This window comes from Microcebus murinus, chromosome 19, assembly GCF_040939455.1.
Source record: "Microcebus murinus isolate Inina chromosome 19, M.murinus_Inina_mat1.0, whole genome shotgun sequence".
Classification (NCBI taxonomy): domain Eukaryota; kingdom Metazoa; phylum Chordata; class Mammalia; order Primates; family Cheirogaleidae; genus Microcebus; species Microcebus murinus.
The window spans coordinates 49589461-49617106 of record NC_134122.1 but is presented as its reverse complement, the minus strand read 5'-3'; the positions used below and the strand labels follow the sequence as shown (position 1 = coordinate 49617106).

At 35.0% G+C, this 27646-nt stretch overlaps 1 protein-coding gene across 7 annotated transcripts in view; it reads right to left on the bottom strand.

Annotated features, from left to right (window-relative positions):
* The window catches only part of SDCCAG8 (SHH signaling and ciliogenesis regulator SDCCAG8), a 217513-nt gene that overhangs the window by 106134 nt on the left and 83733 nt on the right, over positions 1 to 27646 (bottom strand). For all 7 annotated transcript variants that reach the window (XR_012913554.1, XR_012913555.1, XM_012751164.3 and 4 more), the window contains exon 13: positions 17257 to 17399. Coding sequence is in view for 5 of the 7 variants with exons in the window: in XM_012751164.3 (XP_012606618.2) it covers positions 17257 to 17399 (143 nt within the window). In the remaining 2 variants the exon portion in view is untranslated. The remainder of the gene's footprint in view (positions 1 to 17256; positions 17400 to 27646) is intronic.

Here is a 27646-nt window from a genome sequence, read left to right as displayed (position 1 = left end):
CATCTAGCCTTACTCAAATGTAATCTATTTGATCCAGGCTGCTCTGAGACAGGGCATGTGAATATAATATTCATTTAACTTACTCTGTGTATTTAATCTTTTTGAAAAGTGTGCAGAAACTTTTATGAATTATTAGATTTTTAAAACCTTAAAATAACTGTACATTTTCATAATTTTTCCTAGTGATTACTTCCTAACAGCTCCTCCTCTCTTGGTGTCTCTTTGTTGATAATACAATATTCGAAACTTTTCAAGGATAGTTGTGGCAGACAGGGGCCCACATAAGTGACATGCATGATGTGACCAGACAGATTATTAGCAAGCATGTCTTTGGTTTGCAGAGGAGAAAGTTTAATTTTAATAGGTTTAAGAAAATGAGAAAGTCCTCTTTTCTTGTCCCACTCTATGTATACTGTTCCTATTGTGAATGGTACTTGAGTTTGCAGGTGTCTGCCCAAAGGCAGGTCACCTGAAAGTCAGTGAAAATCAGGACAACCTCAGCAGCAGAAATTAACCTGCAGATCATGGCAGGCAAATGAATATTTTAAAGAGTAGTATTCCTACTGAAACAATCAGACTGGACTTCACAAAATGAACAGAGACTGAAAACAACAAAAGCAACCAACAGCATCTATTCTAACATTGCAAATTTCTTAGATATTACAGATGTCACCCAACAGTGCCATGCATTTGCTTTCCATATGTGAACAAAACTGAGGCATCACAAGATAAATTTGAATGGAATGTTAACCTTCACTTTAAATTTTTTTCTTTTCCTAGCTGACGACACAATTTTAGTATTATCATAACGGGGCTTCTGGCTGGAAAAAATTAAATTAATGGATGGATTTAAAAAAGCTTAGAAACTTAAAAAAATAAACAACTTTCAAATATCTATACTTGATGGTGTCAAGAGCCAAGATGAATGTATTTCAATTGCAACTTCCAAACTAAACTCACAAATTACTACCATTATGCTAAGTGTTAGCTACCCCACTGTGCAGTTTTGCTTTGTGAATTTTTACCTTCCTCTATGAACACTTTTAGCCACTGATCACACAGCCTTTCAATGTTTTCTGCCTTTTCCTTTAAATAAACTGGCTCTGGCTCCTTCCATCTGGTTCCCCTTCCGTCAGCAACCCTGCACCTGTTCACACCTCCTCTCCTGTTGGATTCCACTGAACATTTCCTCCTCTGCCAGGGCTATTCTGGCACTCGCAACCTTTCTGTCATTCAATCCATCTGTCAGAAGTGAACTTTGTTTACCGCAAGCTTCTGCTTTCTTCTTCAAGAAGCAAAGCCCCTCAAGGTCATTGTCAAATGAACTGTCGGCATGGATTTAAATCCTCTACTGCTAACCAGCAGAAGATGAAGTTCTGTTGTGTAATGTACTTGTGAAAATTACTTTTGGGTACGGGAAGACAATAATTTGGAGTCAAAGTAGTAAGACATGGTGTTTTAATGATCATTTGTAAAACCAGACAGCTGATATGTATTTTCTTCATGTGTGTCTGCACTTCTCATTATATTGAATATGAACTATATGTTTCAAGAAGCAAAATAAAAGTTTTAAAGTGAAATCAAAATATCACAAACAAGTTTACACTATGTAAAAATTGCTTCATACTATATAGCATTAACTTGAGGAATAAATATTTTCACTAATGAATTAGCCAAGGAAGAGAGTATTCCAATTAAAAAATTTTACACTGAAAGGCTTAAAATGTACAAATACGCACCATTTCAATTATAAGCTATATATTAACACACAGCTCTATTACTGCTTTGAAAAACTTAACCCATAATATACAAATCAATTCATGTATACTTTAAATTCCATCATTTAAAAAATAAAGTTCTGTTTAAATAACGTTCAGATATATGCTGTCAAACAAGCACAATCTATCTAGAGAAATACAAGCTGCATGAATAGACCAGTTCTGTGAAAAAATAAATTCATAGGAATTAGGTGAAAATTATGCTCTCAATTGAATTTATTCTGTGTCATCTATAGCTATGGAGTATTTACACTCCCTTCAGAAGTCGGACATGAAATCACTTAATGTTGAGTTATTTACCAGTATTTTAGATAATCATATTCTTTAGGAAAAGGGAAAACCAATGACTCAATTTAAATTTCGTAGAAAAAGAAAGATCATTTTTTAAGAGAAAATACATGACCAAAAACAACAACAAAAAAAACCACTGTCACAAATATGAACCTAAATGGTACTTTATTCATACAACTGCTTTAATATTTTGAAGGATTATCCCAAGATTTAATCTTATTGCCTATGCTTACATTAAGTAAAATCAATCAAGTCTGTAAAATGTTCAAAATCTTTTTTAGAAAAAATACAAATTAATGCTTTTTTCATTCACATAAAATTGAAAGCAGGTTTTATTAATACAGGCAGTCCAGAAAATATGGAATTTAAAATTTAAATCTTAAAGTTCTGATTGATTAATCAGATTTATGTTTGTAAAATACAAATAATATAAATATTTATAATTTATAAAAAGACTTTATCAAAGCAATTTTTGACATGTTAAAGAAAATTATTATGAGGCTAAATATAAAAATGAAAACAAAAAAGACAGCTTAAAATCTAAGTGCAGAGTCATTCTTTCTAGCTATAATTTCAATTTTTATTACTAACTTTCTAAATACCCAGTATCACATAAATCATTCTTATGTAATATATAATATAATTTATGGATTTTGAGCTCAAAATATGAACTCTAAGAGGTATTTTTCTCTTTCATATTCCTAAAATATAATTTCTAAATAATTTCTCTTCATGAGGAGAAAATTTCAAAAATATTATCCTAGTTTACCCAGCAAGTTTGTTCATACTTTTCTGGATACTTTTTCCCTTTAGTGTAATCTGTGCTTGATAGTAGTTTGGTCACCTGGTCCCTGCTTCTGAATAGCACTGAGAGAGTTCTGGTAATTTGATCACTTCTATGGTCTGATTTGCTATGTAAAAGAAAGAAGCATTAGCGAAACGCTAGGTTAATAGAGGCTGCTTAAATCACCGTGAAGAAATTCTTCATTCTTACTAAACCGCATTTCAAAAACACACTAGTAGCTTTCTTTTGCAAAATTTGTATGGTAAGAATATAAACAAATGAAAAAACAGTTTTAACATCACAGTAACACACAAATGCATAAATGCACACACACACTTTTCCCTTCCACAAATACATAAAAAAAGAAAAAGGAAATGAATATTATGATTATTTTTACAAATCGACTGATATAGGAATTCAGAGAATAGTGTTAATATTTATCTGCTTAATACGTAATATGCTTATTTTATCTTGTAAATAGAAAAACAAGGAAAAAGTTTAGATAGTTGATAGCAACACCTGAAACACAAATTTTACAGAATAAAAAAAATAAAAGAGGAATTGAAGCAATGTTGCCAGGTTACACGGCAGAAGAGTAAAGCCGTTTCTAAGGGGACTGCTAGGTGAAGATGAAGAGCTGATGTCGTTCACATTCTTTAATATCAGTTTTCTTAAAACAGCATATGGACGTAGGATGGCAGGTAAAATATTTAAACTCCTTAATAAAGACTGACCTTAATTTATCTACATTCTGAATGAGACTAACAGTTCTGCTTTTCTAAGAACTACAAATGATGAAAATACATTTATTTTTCTCTGGTTTATTGATTTTTTTTCCTGCCTATATATTTCTGAAGTCTTTTAACAACAGAGGATATTCATTTTTCCACCCCCTTCCTCAATTACCTTAAGGCAAGACCTTCTTTCAGATGTGGACATATTTGCAGGACTGCAGGACAAAGAACTGAGATATTTTCATGGAGTTGAGCAAGGGGGAAAAATGGATTTGAGAGATTCTGTTAAGAGTAAGAAGAGACTAAATGACAACTTTAAATCTGCCACAATCATTTACTAATGTGCTGCTATATCAAATAAGTCTAATTTTTTGACAGCACCAAATTAGATTTATTGCAGAAACTGCTGCATAAATAGCATATGGCTATGTTATACCACCTATTTCAAATCCTGGTAATGTTTCCCCCTCCCCCTTCAAATTGAATAAATTGAGCCAAGCTATAAACCTTCTGCAAAAAAAGAAATATACAAGTTCAAAAGCAGATGTAGGAGATCTGGATTTCTTTGTTAAAGTCATAGTTTTAGCACAAATGTCCCAACTCTATATTTAAAGATCCATGACTCCTTAATAAGTTATCAAATTTAACAGGTCAGTTCTCTTCTATTTCTCACAGAATGATTTAATTTGATTTTGGTTTTAAGGTTTTTGGCTCTGAATTATGCTTATATTTTGATGTTTAATCCACAGTTACTTGGGGGAAAAAAGAAGGGCGAGAGGTTCTGAATCAAACATAGCTTAAATTAGGTTATAAAAAATTATTAAGTAGAAATGCATGTATCACGTGGTTGTTTTTAGTTTTCATTTTGTGAAAGACATATGTGGTAGAAATCGTATCAAGAAAGTCTCTTCTAAGTTTAACTATAGCCTTGATATTGCAAACTCTTTGATGCATAAAATATATAAAGTGATCATTCCATGTGCTACACTGTATACATTAGAACGGCAGAACCACACAAACGGCAGAAATCAAAGTTCCATGGAGGCTGGGACTGAAAACTCAGACAACAAATTCAGAGATGGACAATACTTCCTTTCTTCACCTCTACCCCAACGCCCATTCCCACCCTCCAAGTTTGACACAATTCATCTCAATTTTCCTTTCTGAACAAAGTTTCAGTTCTTCCGTAGATGGGAAAGACATTGCAAGGTCTTATCTCAGACCAATGGGCACACCACTGCAAACATCATGGCACTCAGCTACCCCACAGACTCCCTCTCTGTGGTCAGTCTTCCCAGCTGCCCTATCTGTTACTGTCTGATTAGTTCTGCTAAGGAGCCCCTCCCCTGCCAGCTTTCGGTGCCATCTGTTCTACACAAGATGGCTGCTGCCCAGCAACCTAACACTGCCCTCCTACCTGGCACCCGGCTACCATCCTTACCCCAAAGTGCTAACACAGGTTCTCACTGCTGGCAGAGTCAGGATTTCATTACTACTACTTTGACAAGTGCAGGGTTGTTTGTAATTTCTCTTTTATCCTGATTTTGATTGTACAACCACCTCCCACTGATTCAGTTTGCTTCAGTTTTGTTGCTCACAGATTTTACTCTCCACATTAATCTCCCTCTGGCATGTTACTGCATCTGTTCCCTTTTTTATTATTAATTTTCAAATTCCCACCATTTTTGACAAAAAGGAGGTAATCTACACTCTGTTTCTGCCCATTTCATTTTCTTTAATTTGGAAGATAAGTATGAAATCATGCCAAAGAAGTTAATTCTCCGTTAACAGTTTATTTTCTGGCATCTCTAAGCCTTTGTATATGAAAAACAGATAGGAATAAATGTTGACTGATTCACAACAACATAGTCGCAACCATTCCTGAATTTAATGAAAAGCAAACATATGAAACAGCATCTAAAAAGTTTATTAGTTACATGAGTTGTCTCATGCTGTCATTCTCTCTTCCACTTTTAACAGATAATTCTTTGTGCAAATCAGTTTGAGTGCAGGATCTGAATTTGGGTTCCTCTGCAGTTCTGAAATGGGCTCTATTTTCACTGTAGATGAATTTTATTATTCCTTAATACAATTATCATCTTTCCTCAAACCAAATGTTGTTGGCTAATTCAACAGCGAATGATGTTGAATAAATGCCTGATTTCAGAGATAGGTTAAAAATAGAGAATTGCCATTAATTCAACAAAGCAGAACTTAAAAATCCCCTAGGTTACAGAGCTGCTTCCATTAGATATTATTTTGACAAAGAGTTAATATCAAGAATGGCAAGATGGTTTGGCCTCTAAAGGCTAGGAGGACCTTTTAAGATTTAAAAAGTCAGAAGTAATATATTTAACAATATACCTCTGTGCCCCTAATTGGCAACACCACAACCTTGCCAAAAAGGGCTTCAGTAATTTGAGCATGCCCTCAATTGCCCTGAAGTATTCTACATTGATCAATGCATTGTGACTGCTAATTAATTTAGCTTACATGAATTCATATTAAAAGCATTGGAGTCCTTGAATAGATAAGCAACACCTCAGATTTACAAAACCCTGAATGAGTTAAAATGATTTTGTATACTCATAAATATCCTCATAAAATCACAGTTAAGATCTGTAGGAAATAAAGTACAGGAGATTTTCCCCAAGGTGACAAAAACAGTCAGAAACAGAACTAGGACAAGTGACAAGATTGAGCAATGCCCAGCCTGGTGAACCGCATTTCAGATCAGCTACTGGAAAATGGGCAAATCTTGAACAATGCCTGAACCCACTTTTAATGCCTCATTTTGAACACCCTCTACCTCCACCCGTTGCATATATTCCAAGAGTGACTTGTTACTTTATTCTGTATATGTCTTTTGTTGGTATAGTTTTATTTATAATAGTTACTTCCTCAATATTGGGTACATTCTTTTGGTAAATCTCCTCGTCAGAAATGGGCTTCTTGAAGGTACACAGTCAAGGTGTCAGAGGGCTGCACCGCTTATTCACTGCCGCCTGCCCTGGAGAAGGAATCCCTTCCATACACTGAAGCCCAGGCAGCTTGTGGCTCCCCTCCTGTGGCACACCCCACCCCACCTCCACCAGCCCCACAGCTTGGTCAACACAGGAGAGGCTCAGCCTGCTCACAGCAGACCCTGTGCCTGCTGGGGAGAGGGCCGCGCAGGGCCACGGGGAGCAGCAGTCTCCCCTTAGCTAGATGGATGTGGGCTTTACAGGCTGCTTCCAAACATTCTGACCTATTTGGTGCCTACTCTGAGTTCCTGAAATTGTATCCTCTGCTTAGCAGATCTAACAGAGCATTAACATAATAAAAATGTGTTTACTTGAAGAGGGCCCTGGTCTCTCATGAGACATGCCTTGAGGAGGATGAATATTCTCCAAGCCTCTTACCTTCTTGGGCTCCTTAAAATGAGCTAAGATTCCAGGATTTATCAATCAATGAATCACCCTTTAATATACTTGCAGGTATCAGGGAAACATGAAATAACAAGTGAGTAATACCTAATAATTGACCTAATGAACACATCCAATTAAGAGGAGGTGTTTAAGAAGAAATTAAACATCAACTTGATGGGTTTTTTTTCATACACCTTGTACTTTAAAATAATATTGGAGGCCAGAACTTTCTTTTAGAAAAACACTCTGACCTAGGGCTACTATGATAACAATTCTATGTTTTTGCTTTTCCTCCTCTCCTATTTCCATTGAACTTGATGCTCCTTGTTGAGTCAAGCAAGTGGTGTGGGCAATACATTCTCCGTTTCCTCTGGGCTTCTTCAGAAAATGAGTTGGCTGCTGCTGCCACCATGCTCCAGGCTGTGGGCCTGTGTGGCAGGGGAGAGGAGTGCGTCCCCAGTGTAGATTTTCATTGCACACACATTTGGGCTTCACAGAACTGAGAGGAGCCAGCCAGGGAACGTTAAGCAGAACCTGCAAACACACATTTCCTGGCAGTGCCTGACGCTCTAACCTCTCCCGCCCAGGCCACTCTGAGACCAGAGTTCTTAGCCCTTCAAACAGGTGGAGCAGAGCAGGCACAGGCAGTGTGGTGTCCACCAGAGCAAAATGAAATGCCTTTTCCTCCCTGGCTCTCTGACAGCGCCTATTTTCTCTGATACTGGGTGGGGGAAGGAAAAGAGGGCGCAATTTAAAACAGCACCAAGGCCATCTATTTCAAGCCTTGAAGATGTTGGTTGCACATATATCCATTTAAAATTATTTTTGACACATTCTCTGCTTAATTTATTCATGAAAGGAGTACAAGAAAAAAATGAGTTTAACTTTTAAATGGGAACTTTTAGGCTAAAAATTCTTGAATAAAACTCAGGAGAAAAAAAAGATAAAGTTCACTGTAAAATAGCAAGTAGATACATCAATGTTTTACTATCCTCTTTAATTGAACAGAGGGTGAAAGTTTAGTTTTTTGACCTAAGCTTGTTGTCATCTTAAGATAAGTGCAATTCCTTCTTAATTTTTCCCAACAATAAAGAGCAGAGGCAACTTTATGCAATGTTTACAAAGAACCTGCTAAATGCCTGATGCCAGACTTGGTGCTGGAGATACAGAGACGAAAGAGCCCTGGTTCCTGGTTTGTGAGCTGAGATCTTACAACCCACGAAGTATTTCTATCTAGCTTTAAAATATGTGTTTGCCCTTATTTGTGACTATGGCATCTGATGGTCCCAGTTCACTCCTTCCTCCTGGCTGTATGATTTCAAGATTCAACTTTTGAGACTCCCTTCCTCATCTACAAAGGATGGTTCTTCCTTATGCTAGCTATAAGGTTTGAGAAGCAGAGCATCTCAAACTTCTTGTGGTAACAAATCCATGTGTTTGCTTTACTTTCTAATCCTTTGCAAAGGATTAGAATATAATAAATAAATATAAAAATTACTATATAAAATATAATAAACATGAATTACTAGAAAAAATTTTAAAAGGCTCACTGATCATGCTCTTGGAAATGATAGCAATTTAAAATTGACATACAAGCTTCCAAACACTTATTCTCAATGTACTTCTATTGTCACAGGCTAGTTAACAACTAGCCCGCCATGGACCATACTTGGTGTGGCACTACCACAGGGCACAGGCACGTGCATGGCATGTGCTAGATATTCATCTATGTATCCTTTACATCTCTCTTTTTTATATTCTAAGAGTTCTCCAAATAAAACAACAAAGAGACCCTGTGAAGAACTGATGATGCCTCCTAGAACTTAAAGATGTTGGCAATGTAGAATATCATGCTCAAACCACCATGAACTCTCATATACTCTTCTTTCCCCTCTTTCCACTTCAAACTATTTCTTAAAGGAAAAATTAGAGGTTGTACTTTTAGAAAGACAATAGGGGCATCAGAGCAGACACCTGGAATTTTACTTGCCCAGGATCCCTGTCACCCTCCCCCAGCAAGAGCACCTTCCCTTGCTCAGTGCCTCTCTCTTCCCTTACTACATGTAGGTCTGCTGGGACTGCAGCCACAGGATCTGAAAAGGCACGTGTATACGTGACTCACTTTGTCTCCAAAGGATGATCCTACACTGAAGGTTTGAAACTGGAAGTGGAGGAGCTAGGAAGTCACATTCTTACAGTTTGAAATCACAAGCATCTCTTTTACCTTCAGTCTCAGACTGAAGTATGTAACTCCATGGCATGGAAGAATCGGAAAGAATGAGCCAAAATGCAGACAGATGTTGATCCCTGCTATGGAAAGTTAGAATATGATAGCATACTGCTGCCGCCTTGAGTTCTTCCTGCAAGAAACCCTGAGGCCAGTTGCACCTGGTCTGTACATGGTCTAGTTATAAAAATCTAATCAATCCCCTCTTTCTGGGTTTCTGTCAACTCAACCAGAAAGTCCTGACTCATATTGATAGTCTGAGACTTCAAACAATTAAATTCAAGAAAACACTTGCACTAGTTACTATGTGGAAACTGAATGCCACGGAAAGGAAGCCTTAATCACTTCTCTCCAAGTAATCTGTCTATCATATGGAGTAACCTGGAGATGGTCTGTTGTACCTTTTCTCACTTTCAAAAAGATACAAATTCTACAGTTCAAGTTGCTATCTTTCTAGGTCACAGGTCAGATCTTCCCATTTGGAACAAAAAAGTAGGTCACAGTATAGTACCTATTTTATGGACTCTCACTTAGATTCCTGCTCTGAGAAATTCTTTGAAGTGCATACACATCCATCTCCATCTCATTTATGTGATAAGAGAAATAAGAATTTTAAAGCTCATGCCGTGCTGACATAAGCTGGAGTCTGCAAGTTTAATGGCAGGTCGATCTCCCTTTTGTATTTAGGGCAATTCAAGTTCTAAATTCTATGGAAAATAAACAAAAGAAGGCTTCCTGCAGGAGTGGCCCTCCAGATCAGATACATTAAAAAGATGCAGGATTTGAAAGAATGTGTTTCAATACATGGACAAAAGGTATGGGGAAGACTGCCTCAGGAAGTAGTTAATAACAGTCATATAAACATTCAGAAGTGGTTGCTTTAATAAGCCCTATCATAAATGAACCTTCCCACATGTATGCAAATGGTAGTCTTATGAGAGGGATTTAAATCCTATAGCTCTTTAAAGATGTTTGGATAAGTCAAAAACAAATATGTGGAGGAATTTCTACTTTTATTTTTTATAAAAGCCTCTCTTTCCTCTTGGGTAAACATGAAGTGAAGAAATAAAGGAGAATGACATTTGTATTATAAAATATTTAAATGAGTAAAGCAAATAATGGGCCAGAGAAACAATGTTTCTTAGGAAAAGACAAAGCCATGTATTGGTATCAGTGCATAAGGAAGCAGTTAATACTTATTTCTATTATAAATTCATGCTACTGATTTTCTAAGTTGTCTTTTTGGGAACAATTGCATTAGTCCATTACCCTAGTAATTTACATAGCATTACAGCCTAATGGATAAGGGTATAAGCTTTTCAGGCAAATTACTGAGGTTCAAAACCTGCTTCTATAACATATCAGCTGTGTGACCTTAGCTGACTCGTTTTACTTCTCTGTGCCTTACTTTCTTCAGCTGTAAAAAAGAGAAAATAAAAAGTCTGTAGAGCTATTGGGAGGACTAAATGAAAACACCCAGCTCAATTCCTGGAACACAGTAGGGGCTCAGTAATGTTAGCCACTGCTGTTAGCTACTGCCTTTATTATTTTTTAAAGAGCTACTACATGCAGCACTGTACCCAAGGAGATACTAAGATGAATACATTCTTAACCTTCGTGCTGAATACAGGCATTGGTTTCAAACAATGCCATATATTTTTTTAAAGAGATAGGATCTTGCTATGTTGTCCAGGCTGGCCTTGAACTGCTAGACTCAAATGATCCTCCTGCCTCAGCCTCCTGAGTAGCTGGGACTACAGGCATGTACCACTGTACCTGGCTTTCACTGTCATCTTTTTTTTTTCTTTTGCTAAACATCCTATGATGCAAACTGTCATCTTTTAATTATGGAGAACTCTAGTTTAAAACTGTGTATGTGTGTGTGTGTGTGCATGCCTAGTTTTAAATGAGTCCATTTAATTGAGAGTCATGTTACACTTTACCAATGCACTTTATGTGCATTGTTAGATTATAATTTGATTCTGCTATACTTAAACATTTATGTGTATACAATGTTAAAAATTAAAAAAAAACTATTATTAAGATCATAATATATAGTATCACATGGACATGTAAAATTCTCAATAAAAAAATCAGCTTTATCTCCCTCTGATATTTTTTACCCTGGTATGTATTACTACATATACATTTTTTTTTCTCTTTTTAATATTTTTAGAGACAGGGTCTCACTCTGTTGCCCAGGCTGGAGTGTGGTGGTGTGATCATAACTTACCGTAACCTCAAACTCCTGGGTTCAGCAATCCTCCTACCTCAGCCTCCCAAGAACCTAGGACCAGAGGTGTGTGCCAACACACTCCACTATTTCTTTATTTTATAGAGATGGGGTCTTGCTATGCTGCCTGGGCTAGTCTAAAACTGGGCTCGAGCAATCCAGCCACCTCCTCCTCTCAAGGCAATGGGACTACAGACATGAGACACCACGCCCGGCCCGTATATTTATTTATATAGCAGTACTGCATTCGAAACAACCATCGTAAATTTGCAATATATTAACCATTTCTATAATAATGACTCACTGACCTCTAACTCTTTGCAAAATGCTGAGTTAGGTGCTCTGAGAAATATAATATTAATTATACCTTTCCTTCCACTTGAAGAATAACATATTCCAGAAGGGAAATATTAGCAAATATACAAAAAACTTCATGTATTAATTAATTTCTTTTCCAGATTTTGCTTGTTTCTCTTTTGAGTTGTTGATTTAGTATGCACAAATGCCGTCAGCTCAAAGTGAGAAGAAGAAATCAGAGGGAGAAGTGCTCCCTTCCGACAGGAGTCATCAAGGAGGGCTACCACAGAAAAATCAGAATTTCAAGGAGACCTTGAAAAGAAGATAAGATTATAATAGGCCCATAGTAGGTCAAGGGAGGTATTCTGAAGTGTAGAGAACTGCAGAAGGAGAGAAAATCCCCCAAAAGTGCAAGAGGAGCTGTGTGCACTTACATTTGGCTGGAAGTCAGTGCACGACAAGATTGGTAGGGATAAAATAAGATTGGAAAATTGGGAGCCTTCTGGGACAACCTAAAATGCCATGCCAACTGATTTGGACCTTTTCTAATAGTCACTGTAGCACCATGGCGGTTCTGAGAGTAGGGTGGCAGAGTCAAGGCAATGGCTTATAAATGTTCACTGGGCAATGGTTAGAGTTAAGGCAGTAGCTTATGAATATACACTGGCCAATAGTTAGCAAAGAGATTGGAAGGGTGTTAGGAGACAATTTTCATAACCTTGTGAGAAATCAACAGAACCTAAGTTACAATGAATTGAAGTGGTGGATATGAAGGACATTTCAATTAAATCTCTGATGTCCAGACTACGGAAACATTGTAATAAAAGGATCATCTAAGCAATTTAAATGCCCATTGTCCAGAAATAGGAACTTAATAATGGGTTGTCTAAAATCATTGTTAGAATTATTTTTTTTTTTTTTTTTTTTTTTTGAGACAGAGTCTTGCTTTGTTGCCCAGGCTAGAGCGAGTGCCGTGGCGTCAGCCTAGCTCACAGCAACCTCAAACTCCTGGGCTCAAGGGATCCTCCTGCCTCAGCCTCCCAAGTAGCTGGGACTACAGGCATGTGCCACCATGCCCGGCTAATTTTTTATATATATTAGTTGGCCAATTAATTTCTTTCTATTTATAGTAGAGACGGGGTCTCACTCTTGCTCAGGCTGGTTTCGAACTCCTGACCTCGAGCAATCCGCCCGCCTCGGCCTCCCAGAGAGCTAGGATTACAGGCGTGAGCCACCGCGCCCGGCCTAGAATTATTGACTATCAGAATTGGAAGGAAACTTATAAATCATCTAGTCTCATCTCATTTTATAGGTAGGTAAGCAGGCCCAAAGAGTTACATAATTTGTGAAAAGTTGCAAAGATAGTGAATGCCTGGGGAAGACACTATAACTCAGGTTTCCTCAATCCCAGGCTGCCAGGGGAGCTCCCCTAAGAAAAGCATATGGTTTTAGTGGCTACTTCACCAAAGCACTCTTTAAATCATTCTTCTTTAATCTTTTTTTATATATCTGAAAGGCCCCATTTCAGTCTCCTTGGCTGGCAGCTCTTTCATTGTTCTTTAAAAACACTGTCTTCTCCACATGCTTCCACTCACTCCCTTGGCTACAACTAATATTTTTATATAAAAGCATCCAGATCTAAGCCTCTAGTCATGACCTTTCTCCAGACACCAAGTTCACATTGGACGTCTCTGCTTGAGTTCCAAAATAAAATGTATTATCTTCCTCTGCTACCTATTTTAGTTTCCTAGTTGTTATAATGGATCATCTAGTCAACTTAGGCTAGAAACCTTAGAGTCACCTTTAATTCTATCCTCTTCTTTACTACTGTAGAATGCCTCTTGACGATGGGACTTCCTTTCCATTTTAGTGGGACAGCCATAACCCAGGACCTTGTTACTCTCCTCTGGACTACTGTGCCTGTATTCTAACTGGGGTTCCTGTCAGTCATTTCTTCCTCAACCCATCCATTTTCACAATGCCTTTCAATTACTTTCTTCAAATACACATTTGCATCTGTCATAGTTCAAGCTCTCTTGACTTCTTACTTAAACAGCCTCCTATCTGAGGGGCTGGTAAACTTTTTCTGTAAAGGGCAAGACAGTAGATATTTTAGGTTTTCAGGATCATATTCAGCTCAGGTGTGGTAGTACCATACATAATACATAAAGGATAACTGTGCCTATGTCTATAAAACTTTATTTATGATATATAATATTTATGTGTCACAAAATATTACTTTTCCCTTTTTTTAACCATAAAAAATATAACAACATTTCTTAGCTCATGGTTCATACAAAAACAGATGATGGGCCAGATTAGACCCAGGGGCTGTAACTGCTGGCCCCGCCCTAACTGGTGTTCCTGTGTCCTATACCCACTGTCAAAGTTCACTCTCCACACTGCTGTCTGAGTCAGGGTCCCAACCTGGAAAGTTGATCATGTTGACAGCCCTGCTTAAAATGCATCAAGAGTGACCCATTACTCTCAGAACGACCCAAGCTCCAGAGTATGGCCCACAAGGCTCGTCCTCTGTTCCCTGCTGCCCTTTCTGTGTTCTGTCCTACCAAACACCTAACCTGTCTGTAGAGTTTATGTTTTCTTCCATCTTTATGTCTTTGCATATATTGGTCCCTCTACCTGGGGTACCCACCCTACCATTTTCCACTTCGAGAACTCCTATTCATGAACTCATTAATCAAGATTGCTGCCAAACATTTCCTCCTCCTTGACTATCACCTTTCACTATCCCCTTTCACAATCAGCTTTTCTTGACCACCATGCTCACGTCCAATGCAGAGTGAGCCAATTCTCCTTTCTATGTGCCCCTGTGCTGATCTTTAATTCTATCATTGCCCTATTGTCATTCTTTATTATAATTGCATATATAGATCTTGCTTCTTTAGTAGAGTGCAAGCAACCTAAGGGTAGAAACTGAGTCTTATTTTTCTCTCTATGCCTAGGGCCAAGCAAAGTACTTAAAAGATAGAGTTTAATAAATATTTGTTGACTAAGTGAATGTTACACTCACCAATTGGGTCCTTCAATAAATGCTGAATTTCCATTTTAAAACCAATTTAAATTCAATAAGGAGAAACACCAAAAAAGTGGTAGACTATTTTTCTTTCAAATTCATCTACTGAATTCTACTACAGTTTTTAAATTTTCTTTGCCCCTGAAGATTGGGATCCTTATTTCATCATTACTTTATAACATAGTTTTCACATTCAATTTTAAACTGTGTTTAGAATATGCCATTTGAAATTTTTAAGTAGAGACTGAATGGTAAGGTGCTATCATGTGGGAGTTATGTATTTCAACTGATCTACACTGAAAAAGAAAGACACAATGTTTTTTAGTCACACACCTGAGTATATTAAATCATCAAAGAATGGTGAGGGGTGGCAAACTCTTAAAAAAAAAAGTAATGTATATGAGAAAAGGTAAGCCCAACGACCAAGTCACATTTTCAGTACAAAAGAGAGGTATACACAGTTCCTTGCATTTCTAATTGTCATCTTTAAATTTATGGATGTAGATTTTATAAAATATGAACATAGACTAACCATAAATTGCTTACAAAAGAGTACTGCACTTAGAAAATAGGTAATTAAGTTTTATTTCTGATAAAAAGAGGTTTAAATTTTCATAGAATTGGTGTAAATAAAGCTTAACACATACACAAAAAGCTTTCTACAGAACTGAGCAAAACCGTTTTTCTTAAGAACAAAGGAATTAGTTACCACTAGTCCATTTTCAGCAGTTACTGCATCTTAATATGCTCTACTTGCAAGAAATTGATCTTGTCAAACACTACAAATTGATACTGCACAGGAAAACTCTCTACAGACTTTGGCTTCAGAAATTAACTCTCTGAGTAAGACAGAATGGCAAAAGGGAAAAACCCAGCATTAATATTTATTTACTGAAGCTCAGCCACACTGATACATTAAGAGCTGTCCTATTTCTATGGTGTAGTAGTGCTTAGCACACAAACAGTTAGTTCTGAATAGAAGTCTGACCGAAAAGAAAAACTATTAACATTACCAAGATGAAGCTAAATTGTGAAACTTCTGAGATTAAATAACCACAGGAACTATATTAACATTGTTCTCAGTTCTACAATTACAATAATTGGGCATTAAAAGAACAGCTATTATTCTGCAGTATTAAGCATTTTTTTCTCCTAAAAGTGTTTCATCTATTGGGATTTTCCCCAGATATCATAAATGTATAAATGATTTATTTTCTTCCTTTCCTTTCTCTCTCTTTCTTTCTTCTGTTTTTCTTTCATTGTTTAAAAGGGATGGTGTCAAATCATTTGGAATATCATCATAACAAAATGTTTTTGACAAAGTTTGATTTTAACAGAACCAGAGGCATCTTAACACTAACCCAAAACTTTGGGAGGTTCACCAACCTCCAGAATATTTTTTTTTCAAATGCAGGCTGTTCAAGTGGTGCTTTTCTCCATCTGTTATCATACCGTGCTCAGAATTACATTGTCATATTTAATGTAAAAGGGATCAGTCCCCTTTCGTAGTTTAAACTCAACATATTACTCTGATTGGGATCTCAGTGTTTTTCTAATTTATAAACCAAACCAAATATCACAAACTTACATGTTTATTTAGACAAAGTTCTCTCTAAAAACCTCTAAGAACTGAAAAAACTCAAAGGCTTGATCTGAAATTGAAAAATCATATTAAAACTCAAAATGAGAAGAAATCATTTATAAGTGACTATAAGTGGCAAAGTAAAATATCTACTATCTCTATTTGAATTTTTCTCTGTGTATATGTATGTGTATGTTTGTGTGTGTGTTTCCAATACAGCAAAATCACAATACTGGTAACCTAAGGAGTCTTACTGTAATTTAAGGCTTAGCTATATGTTTACTAAAGTTTATGACATCGATAATCACATCACGATATCTCATTATGGAAACAAACTAATTTGAACTTTAACGGGTAAGCTTGGTTATAATAATGATTTGAACATGAACAGTGCCAATCACTTTCATCTCTAAATTTTACACCTCCTTAGGATGCAGATTCCTTATTTTGTATCAGTTCCATTTCAATTTGCATCTTAGGTTGTTTTTTTTTTTTTTTGTCTCTTTTTGTCTCGAACAGTTATTTATTATTTTCCTAAATAAATTCCTCAGATTTCTTCAGTTCAACATTTTTATTAGACATAAAATTAACAGGAGAGGTAGTGGTGGTGGTAGGAGAAATATGTCATTTTGCTTATAGTGATAGAGAATCACCTAAATATTTGAGCATTGTAGATGAAAGGTTTTGTAATATATCAGTAATTCCCTGCCACACTTATCATTCACATGTCTGGGTGTTTTGCTTACCACATCTCCACTTTTCTTAATATGCCTGAAAGCTGTTTGTGAATTGAATGACTAAGACTAACTCTAACAACTGTTTGGAAGCCTGTGGCAAAAATCAGTGGAATGAAATCGGTGCTACGGTGCATAATGGGATTAGGGAGTACCTGGTGAGGTGCAGTTGGTGCTCAGATTCGCCCAGCAGTTCCGTTAGTTTCAGGCACTCCTCTCTGGCCCGGGCTGCCTTCTGCTGCTCCTGTTCCAAGTGCTGCTTGCTTTCACTCAGTTCCATTCTCAATTTCTCTATTTCCTTAGGTAGAGAGAAGAGGGGAAAGCATCCATATAAAATATATGCACTTGAATTCAAAATTAGCTCATTTTTATTTCTGCCATGAATTTTAATGTGATGAAAAATTATTAGAAAATTTAGGCTAGCTTCCATTTTATGACAAAGGGAATTAGCACATCCAAAAATGCACATTAGTGAGGTTTTTTGGATTGTAAAATTAAGTCTAATTTTAAAAATAAAATGATTACATGAGAGTAGTCAAAATGGATAATTGCACTTTCAATCTAAGACTCATTCCCTTTAAAATGCCACTACCTTAAAAATGTTACATTTTTGTTTGAGATTCAATCAGACACATGCAGTGATTTACATCAAATATGTGACTTCTTATTCTGAAAGATAGATTATGGCTCCATTTAGATGTTTTGAAAACCAAATTAAACGTTAAAATAATTTGAGATATCTTTTAGAAAAATATGAGGTATAAAATATGGCATCATTATAATGTTTAATATTATTTGGAAAGAATAATACAGAAAAAACATAGCATAGAATCTTTAAGCATTAAGAGTATATGAGATTTCTGGGCTAAAATAACATTACATTAAAATTTGCATTTTAAAAAAATAACAAATGCCCTCTAAGACTAATAAATATGAACATGTAAAATATACTAAATCTATGATGGTTTATTCTTTGGTTTCAGGATGAAATTATCGTTATCTTACTGAAACTCAAATATTTCAAAGCAAAAAAGCCTTATATAGATGATAGTTTTGAATAATTTATATATTAAAATAGAAATAGTTATTTATCATAGAAAATCTATAAAATTAAGCAAGGAAAATAAAAAGAAACATTTAAAAAATATTTCATCTATTAAATAAGAAAAACAAAAAAGAAGAAATAGCAGAAACATTTCAAATTCAGCAGAAAGCAAGAAGCAATTTTGATGCACAAAAATGCACTCTGTTTGAAAAATAAAATCATATCTAAGCAGAGTGCCTTAAAGTTAAACACATTTCAAATTTCCTCATGTCATTACTTGATATTCTGAACAATCTCCAGTTATATTTATAACATCATGCAAGATAAATAATTCATTTATATTTTTCTTATATTCATAACACTGTAAATATTCAATTTATCAAAACTATACATTACCAACAATATAATAACTTATATAAGTTCTCAAATATTATCTTTTTAAACCTATGTAATAATAAATATATCACTTTCATTTAGAGTAGATTTTCTATATCTTTCAGATTGGAATAGTAAGTGAAACTAACATTTCTTTAGAATATTTTAAGTTATTAAGTTGTACCAATATATTTCCAATATCATAATTAAATATGACTAAGAGATGAAAAATATAATAGAAAAGTCTATTAAATTTTTCTTATCTAACATTTATAAAATTAACAAAAACAAAGAATATAGAATTAGAATTATGTGTTGAATTTAAAACTTCAAAAATTCATTCATTATTCTTTTTTACAAAGTGCTATATGCAGAAAACTGTGCTAAATAATATTATGGACTCAAAGAGTTTCTATCTCTACATTCAGGAGTTAACAATTCATCTTGGTAAATGAGATATATACACACAAAAAAGACTATCGAAATACAAAGCATATAAAAATACCAAATGAGTTGTAGAGAAAATTCATGCCTCAGTAGCCAGATGAGAGATATATTATCACGGGTAAGAAAAGCGAGAAAGAAGGTAAGGGTGCAAAAACTCATGAAATGATAGATTAGATCACATTATGAAAGGTCTTGAATTATAGATTAATAAAGCTGCACTTTCCTTATAGATATGGGGAGACATTAACACTTTAAACAGGTATGTAATATAAGAGAAGTTGAGGTTAAAAAACTGGGTCAATGTGTACAATCAACTTCAGGTGGCAAAGAATGGCAGAAGGCAGACTGTGAAAAGATAGTTGCAGTATTCTAGACATGAGGGGTGGAGGGACTTAAAACAGAAATATAAAGTGAACACGATGGCTTTATGGAAATAAAAGGAAAAGAAATCAGAAGACCAAAGATGACTACAGAATTTTGAATTGAGTGAATACAAAAGAATGACAGAAATAGAAAGTAAATTCCAAACTTTTTTTCAAAAGAAAAGATAAAATTTTTATAAGCACTATACAATAATGCATGTAGCTTACCGTGTTAATTCAGTTTTAAGTATAAATCAGCTACTTTTTATTTTCACATAATAAAAAGTCAGAGGTTGTATTGAAAGACACACACAGAGGTAAAGAAGAACATGGGTCCAAGATCAGGGCTTAGACACAGCTCTGACATTTTTCTGTGACCTTGGACAGGTCACTGAACTATTATACAGTTCTTTTAGTCTAAAATGGGAGTGATAACTGTAGCAAGCTGCTAAAACTATTGTGAAGATTACATTAGATGATGAGTACTTAACAGAGTGCTTAGTACACTGTAAGAGCTGAATAAAAGACAGCTAGTATCATCATTATTACTGATTTTTCCCCTCTATTTTTTAAGAAAAGCAAAGTTATAGGAAGAAAAAAATGAGCTAAGAATATATGACTATCCATAAAGAGTTCTCAATTTAATTCAGTACAATTTCCCCCTTCTCAATAAATCAGCATCTTGGTGAAAACTGACTAAAACTTTATCAATTGTAATATAAAAATGTGAAAAGCATTTTTGCTAGGAAGATGGAAAATTACTGCCTGCTTCTGATTATCCATGCCAGCAAAAGGGCTTATTGGTGCAGATAATCAAAATCAACAAATAATCTAACCAGCTGGCCCAGGGTGCCACACTTACTCCCTGAGTCAGGAAAATCTGCCATGGCACCAAGTCCAACAGTTAGAAGAGAAATCTCTTGCCAGAAATGTCATACTCCCACTGGCAGTATAACCCTTTGCCTCACCCAACTAGGTCAGGGCTGCTTCTTTGGCTGTATAAATGGCTCAGGGATGAAAGACCAACAGCAGTCATAGGCCAATTGTACATTATTCTCAAAGTACACTATTAACCTGCATGTCTACAGTGCAGTTTCAAGTGCCATCTTTTGGCTAACTAGACAAAGGCAGGTCCAGATAGCTTTACACCTTACCAAAAGACATACTTCAAGTCACAAATACAACCGCCAAGAACAACCAAAGGTAGAAACTGTTAAAAGTGGTTACCTCAAGAGAATAATGCCAGGGATGGAATATGGGCAAAAGGAGACTTGTTACTGTTCATTTAGATCCTTCTACACTGTAGGAAGTACTTTTCTTTATCATGGACATATGCAACTTTATTTTTATTACTAAGTTTTTTTTGTCAAAGTAACACACCTAATTTAAGCTAAATAGTACTAAATGGCTCATAAAAGGAAGAGCAGCGCCCTGCTCTACCCTTCATTCATCTCCAAATCTAACCCCCAATGGCACACACTATCAACTCTTCTGTTTATCTTCATGTTTTTAAATGACAAACTTATATTGCTATTTACTGATTTTGCAATGTTAAACTTTATATATGGACTTCCTATGTTAAGAAAGGTAACGATTTAGGTCTCTTATATCACTTACTCTACCTACCCACCTCATGCTCCCATATAATAGTTTTGGTTAAATCACTAGTCAGTAATCCATTTACTTTATAATGAGTATGGAAAATTTGTTCACAACTGAGACAAGCAATATCTTCTTCAAATTAATTTTCTTATACACTATTTTATTATTTCTAGAATTATCTGATTTTTAATAGCTTATTTTTCTAAGTAACTGACATTTTATCCCAAGTATTCAGACTAACCTGTCAAACACCCATCAATAATATTGTTTCAAATAACCAAACACATCAGATAAATTATAAGTTCCTTAAAAATGTTTCTTTCTGTACATATCCTTTTTGGTGCCTCACATCTGGCCTGGTTGATCTCTGTCTCGTAGCAAGCCTTTGTTGTGCTCCTTTACAGTCCCCTATTTTCTGGGTCATAAGTCATCCTGTTTCTCAATTTATTCCTAATTTTGGTTCAAGTATAATCTCCAGGTAGCTTTCATAAGAAAAGGTATATGGAAAACTTATTTTTTTTAGTATTTGCATGCCTGAAAATGCTGTTATTCTATGCATACACTCAATAATTTGGCTGGGTATAAAATTCTATTTTGAAATTCATTTTCACTCAGGATTTTTAAGGGACTACTCCACTGTCTCCAAGATTCTAATATTACAATTGAAAAGTCCTATGCCATTCTGATACCTAATACTTGGTTTATGATTTGCTTTTTTCTTTCTGGAAACTTTTATAATCATGTCTTTCTCTCTGTCATTTTAAAATTTTATAATGTTGGATCTTGGAATGGGGCCTTTTAAAATTCTTTGTGCTGAGTGTTCAGTGAGCCCTATTCAATCTGGAAGCTTGTTTTCTTTAGTTTGAGGTTATTTTCTTGTATTACTATTTTAAAATATTTTGATGCCATATATTTTAATATCTCCTCTTCCTGGAACTCCTGGACATTGGTTGTTAGTTCTGTTGGATTGATTATCTAATTTTCTTATTTTTCCATCTCTTTATCTTCTAACTTCTGGTAGATTTCCTTTACTTGATCTTCTAAGCCTATTGAATTTAAGAAAAAAAATATCTACCATATTTTTCATTTCTATGAACTATTTCTTGTTTCCATTGACCCTTTTAAATAGCATGATAATTTTATTTTATGGATACAATATCTCATCTATTAATATTAGAATATATAATATTTTAAATGTTCTCTGCTTGTAATATGTTGTCTCAGTTTCCTCCAGTTTCCTTTTTTTTTTTCTATTTGTCTGTTTTAGATGCTTCATTATGTTGTAGGCATTCCTCAAACACATGCTAATACTTGGCTGTTCTTCTATATTTGAGAATGAGGCTGTTAACAAAAGTGTGGATTTAATGGTTTGGGGGTAATATAATAGCTTAGATTATTGTTCATAAACTATTCACTCCTATCTACCTTCCACTAAGAGTGGAATACACTGTGTCTCCCAATTGACTTTGGGTTTAGGCATATGATTTCATTTGGCCAACGGAATATGCATGGCTATAATATAAGCAGAAACCATAAATATGTTTATGTAGTAAGGCTTTGCTTTGATATTCTGATGATTCTCCATAAGAATAGAATGCCCTAGGTAGCTGCTGCTCCTTCAGCCTAGAAGACAGAATACACGTGGAGAAAACCCATACACATACCGCAGCCCAAACAACCTAAAACTTGAAGCAGAAATACCCAGTCAAATACAACTTAGATTAGCCAAATTTCATTCGATCTGCAGAATCATAAACACAAACATAAATGATTGCTGGTGTAAACCACTGAGTTTTGTCAATATAAAATTATTGATTTTAAAGGAATAAGGAGTATTATAACTATATATCACCTTAGATTTTATTTGATCTTTGAAACAACTGCATGAAACATACAGGGCAGGTATCCCTGTTTATACATATAAGAAATTGAGGGTCAAAGACATTAAAAAATTGTCCAAAGAAGAATATTCAAGCCTTGAACCAGATCTTCTGACTTTACTGCCTCCTCCACAGCATAACTTGAATTATGCGATGGCTTTCAAACTTTTTTTTCTTAGCAACATCCATAGTAAGAAATCCATTTTACATCCCAATTTAGAGACACATACGCTCTTACACATATATGTACAGATGTAACAAGCACTTCATGAAACAATATTAATCCTTCTTACTATGTATGGTGTACTATAATATTTTCTATTTCTTATTATTCTATTCTACTTCTTTAAAAAAATTTCTGGCTTCAATCTAGAAAATTGATTTCATAATCCTACAATTGGAAAAGCATTCTCTACTTCAGATAATTAAAAAAATATATATTTTTATAAAAGTTAAGTAGAACCAAATAAAGAGTTTCCTTAAGGGAGATTCTATTATACATTTCTTTTGACTTCCTAAGGAAAAAATATCCAAATAAATGAATGCAAAACCCATTTGAAAAATTATGTATCATCTTAATTTAAGAGGATAACTTTGCTTGGAAAGAAAAAGCAGCATACAGAAACTACTACTATAATAACTGAATGGTAGTCATTGCTAATTAGGAGGAAGAACTTGTGGTTTTGAAGCTGAAAGATTTTGACCATGTGAATTTATCACTCAGAAACCAAAGAACAAATTTATATAATATATTATGAAAAGGTACTACATAATACTAAAAATTGAAGCATAACAACAATCTATCACTTAAGAGGGAAATAATAGTTTCTATCAAGTTCTGTGTGTATAAAAAATGTACTCATTGGACATTTAGTATTCACCCATAGACACTTTTATTAACTTGTAGATATTAAGATTGATTTTATCAAATCATTGATAAATTTATTCCTAGAGCTACACTAGCTATCTTTGGCTACTTAAATTTAAGCTAAGTAAAATGAAAAATTTAGTTCCTCGACTGCATCAGTCATAGTATAAATGCTCAATAGCCATGGTGATCGTGGCTATCTTATTGGTCAGTGTAGGTATAAAATATTTTTATTGTCACAGAAAATTCTATTGGATCACACTGGTATAGTATATAGCAAAATTATTATTTCTAAGACTCATTCTCCAAACTAGACTCTTGGGGAACAAGCCTATGTGAATAAAAGGCTCTTATAAGTAGTAAGTAATTTTAGAAACAGCCAAAAATGATTGTCTCTTTTCTGTGGTAGATGTAGAAAACTGCTGATACCATTCTAGAAACCCTTCTCATGGTTATTATTTTTGATGGCACATAATATTGATTTGATATGTTTTTATTGTGGGTCTAATAGTAACACTGATACCAGCTATCATTTTTGAGTGCTTACCATGTGCCTGGCACTGTCTTAGCATTTTGTATTTTAAAATTTCATTTTATGTTCATGACAACCTCGAAAAATAAGTATCCTATTCCTGCTTTACAGATGAGAAAACTGAAACTCACAGATGTTAAGTAACTTATATAAGATTATACAGTGGCAGAGCTGGGATTCAAAATGAAATCAGTCTGATTTCAAGTCCCATAATCTTTCCATTATACCATATTGTATCCTTAAACAAACCTAGATGTAACAGGTAATAAAGAAATTACAGTTTGTTTTCTATAACCTCCCTACAATTTGACATAAATAGAAGAATTAAATAACACAGAGACATCAGGAGAAGATATAACTCAGGTGACATGGATCAAATATCATACTGCTGAACACGAGGATCTCAATTTGCAAAACCCTGGGCATTGTTCAGTCTGAAGAAGCATTTCTCCATGAGACTTCAGGATTAGTGACTTGAAGAAGTTCTTATGCTTGGATTTGCTTAGTCTCATCTTTTACAATATGATCAACTCCAGCATAAGAATCAATGTGGGACTTGACCTTTCAACCTTCCCAATAAAATATGGAACATTTTTGTGAAAGTTTTCAGTTTTCCAACTGCTTCTAATGTGGCTATTGAATCAAGCCTTACTTTAAGCAAATATTCTTTAAAGAATTTTAAGAAACCTTTTTACCTTTACACAATGCTAAGAAAAGTGGCATCAACTGATCACTTAAATTCAGAAGCACTTCCTCAGAGCTAAAGTAGCTCTCAGCCAAAACAAGTGTTCAAAACAAATGAGATGGGACTATGCTAGGAAATAAGTGCCTTTCTAAAAGTATGTGTCTAAAGAAGAGAAGAAATTTCAGACATTTGATCTCAAGCTGATTCTATTACATTGTGAAAATATAGCAGACTTTTTGGTTAAGCCAAACTTACATCACTGTTCTGTCATGCCAGGAGATTCAGGGGCAAAAATAAGAATCACTGTAGCTCTGTGGTCAGTTTACAAAAAGAATTCACGTGATAGTGCTACTTTTTAGGATTGGTTTAGTAAATACTTTATGTTTTTTAAACATGGAGAAAGAGCCCACTTTCAGGCCATTCATAAAGGAAGCATCTTTTTTTCTTTAAAATATTGAGGTAGCTTTTTTGCTCCTAAATCTATCATACTCTTTCAGTGTTCTAAAAGGGTAAAATATTAACCATGTTCAAGGCATGGTGTAAGCATGTGAATGTGTACACATTCACACTGTAAACAACATGGATAGAAGATCTTGATCTTTTATGTCTGCAAGTGTTAGGATTTAATATTGTTGGAAATATAAATGAACATTAAGATAATTCTGGATGAGGGAAAATCTGAAATAAGGTGTGACTATTAGAGAGTCATAAAAAAAGAAGTGATACATTTTTCAAATGATGCATTGCAAAAGAGTTGTTAAGGTATTGTGAATGTGACTAACAGTGATTGAGAGAGGCAAGGTCAGATAACAGATTGAAACGGATAAAAACAACCCCAAATTGTGAGTAAAAGGAGGAAAAGTTAAAGAAGACAAAGTTGAAATAAATAGAAAATTCTTAAAATAATGGAGTGAAATATATAAATTTCCTAGTTGTTGACTACACCAGTTATCATGTCAATGGTATGGAGTTTTAAAATTGAGAATACATTTTGCATTGGTTCAATACCATAAAATGTATCAATGGCTGAACCATAAATGATGGCCATGAATCACAAGGTTAAAAAAGAATCTACAGCTTCAGGAGCACACCTGCCTCCTGCTCAGGTTATGGCCCTCAGGAGATACAATATCATATCATCCTGCTATGTGGTACATTTCATTCCTGACCTCAAGTCATTATGATCGCAGAATCAAATGGTTCACGGTTCATATTAGTGCAATAGGACTATATACTGGAGTCACAACGTGTACCAGCAAGAGACAAAAAATGGAAGAAGTGTGGATGACTGTGCCCACCATTCAACTCAATGAGTGAACACCTTGGAGTGAATATGAAGAATAAGACATGAATCTACTGAGCTCTGGGTCAGTCACAATATGTGTGTACTTCTCAAGGTCTGAACATTCTACCACATTATGTGTAATTTCATCTAAGCAATGTATTTTTCAAACAAAAGCACTCCCAGACACAAGCCAATTTATTTGGTTAGTCCTTGTCTGAATAAACAGCAGTCTATCCAAATAATGGAAGGAAAATATGATATAAGTTAAAATTTTTGAGAAAGTGTATGAGTGCCTCCAATGTAGTAGAGTATATGGGTCTAAATGAATATAGATCAGCCAGGCATACTGGCTCATGCCTATAATCTTAGCACTCTAGGAGACCGAGGCAGGAGGATAGCTTGAGGTCAGGAGTTCAAGACCAGCCTGAACAAGAGTGAGATCCCATCTCTACAAAAAATAGAAAAATTAGTCAAGTGTGATGGCGTGTGCCTGTTGTCCCAGCTACTTGGGCGGCTGACACAGGAGAATTGCTTAAGCCCAGGAGTTTGAGGTGGCAGTGAGTTATGATGCACTCTAGCCTGGGAAACACAGAAAGAGCCTGGCTCAGAAAGAAAAAAAAGCAATACATATAAATCCATGTTGACCCTTAAATTATGAACAAATTATTAAATTCTCAAGGCTAATTTTGATCATATGGAATATTTGTCTTTCAAACTGAATTAGAACATAACCAACCCCCTCCTGAAATGTCACTCTACTGGAATAAAATATATTGAGTTTATTTTAGTAGTAGGATTTATTTCAATAGCTTCACAAATAATTTTGTTCTATGTTTATAAACATTTTAGAAGTTGAAGGGGTCAGTTATACTTTATTACATTTAGTGTGAGGAATTAATTGCTTTTGCTATCATTTGGGAAGATCTTAGGTTTGTCCCCACAAATGTCAAAGGTCTGATGCAATTGCAAAGATATGAAAAGAGCTTCTTAACACCACCTCTTCTTCTCACCCAACTGAGGGTTAACGGTATCAGTAAAACCGACTACTAGAAGACTACTAAAAATCTACAAGTAAAAACGCCCCAGGAATGGTGCTCAATCATTTTACAAATCCACCTAAATGAATTATCATCCAAGAGAATATTTCCACATTTTGTTTATAGCTATATCACAAAAGCTATGTTATTAGAGTTAATAAACTCAAAACACTTTGGATCTTGGGTAGTTTCTTGTTTTACAAAACTGGTAGTCCTATGGCATTCATTCTGCACATATTATAAAATGCTATATTGGGACATTTAAATATAATGGTCTTATAACATTGTGGAGAGAATATAACTAAAAAGACTAATGTAGACCTATATTCCCTTGCTCAGTGTACATACAAAGGGAATGCTTTAATATGCTATAACCACCTTATGTTATAACTTTTAAAACAAAAAAAGGCTCAAAAAAGTTAATATT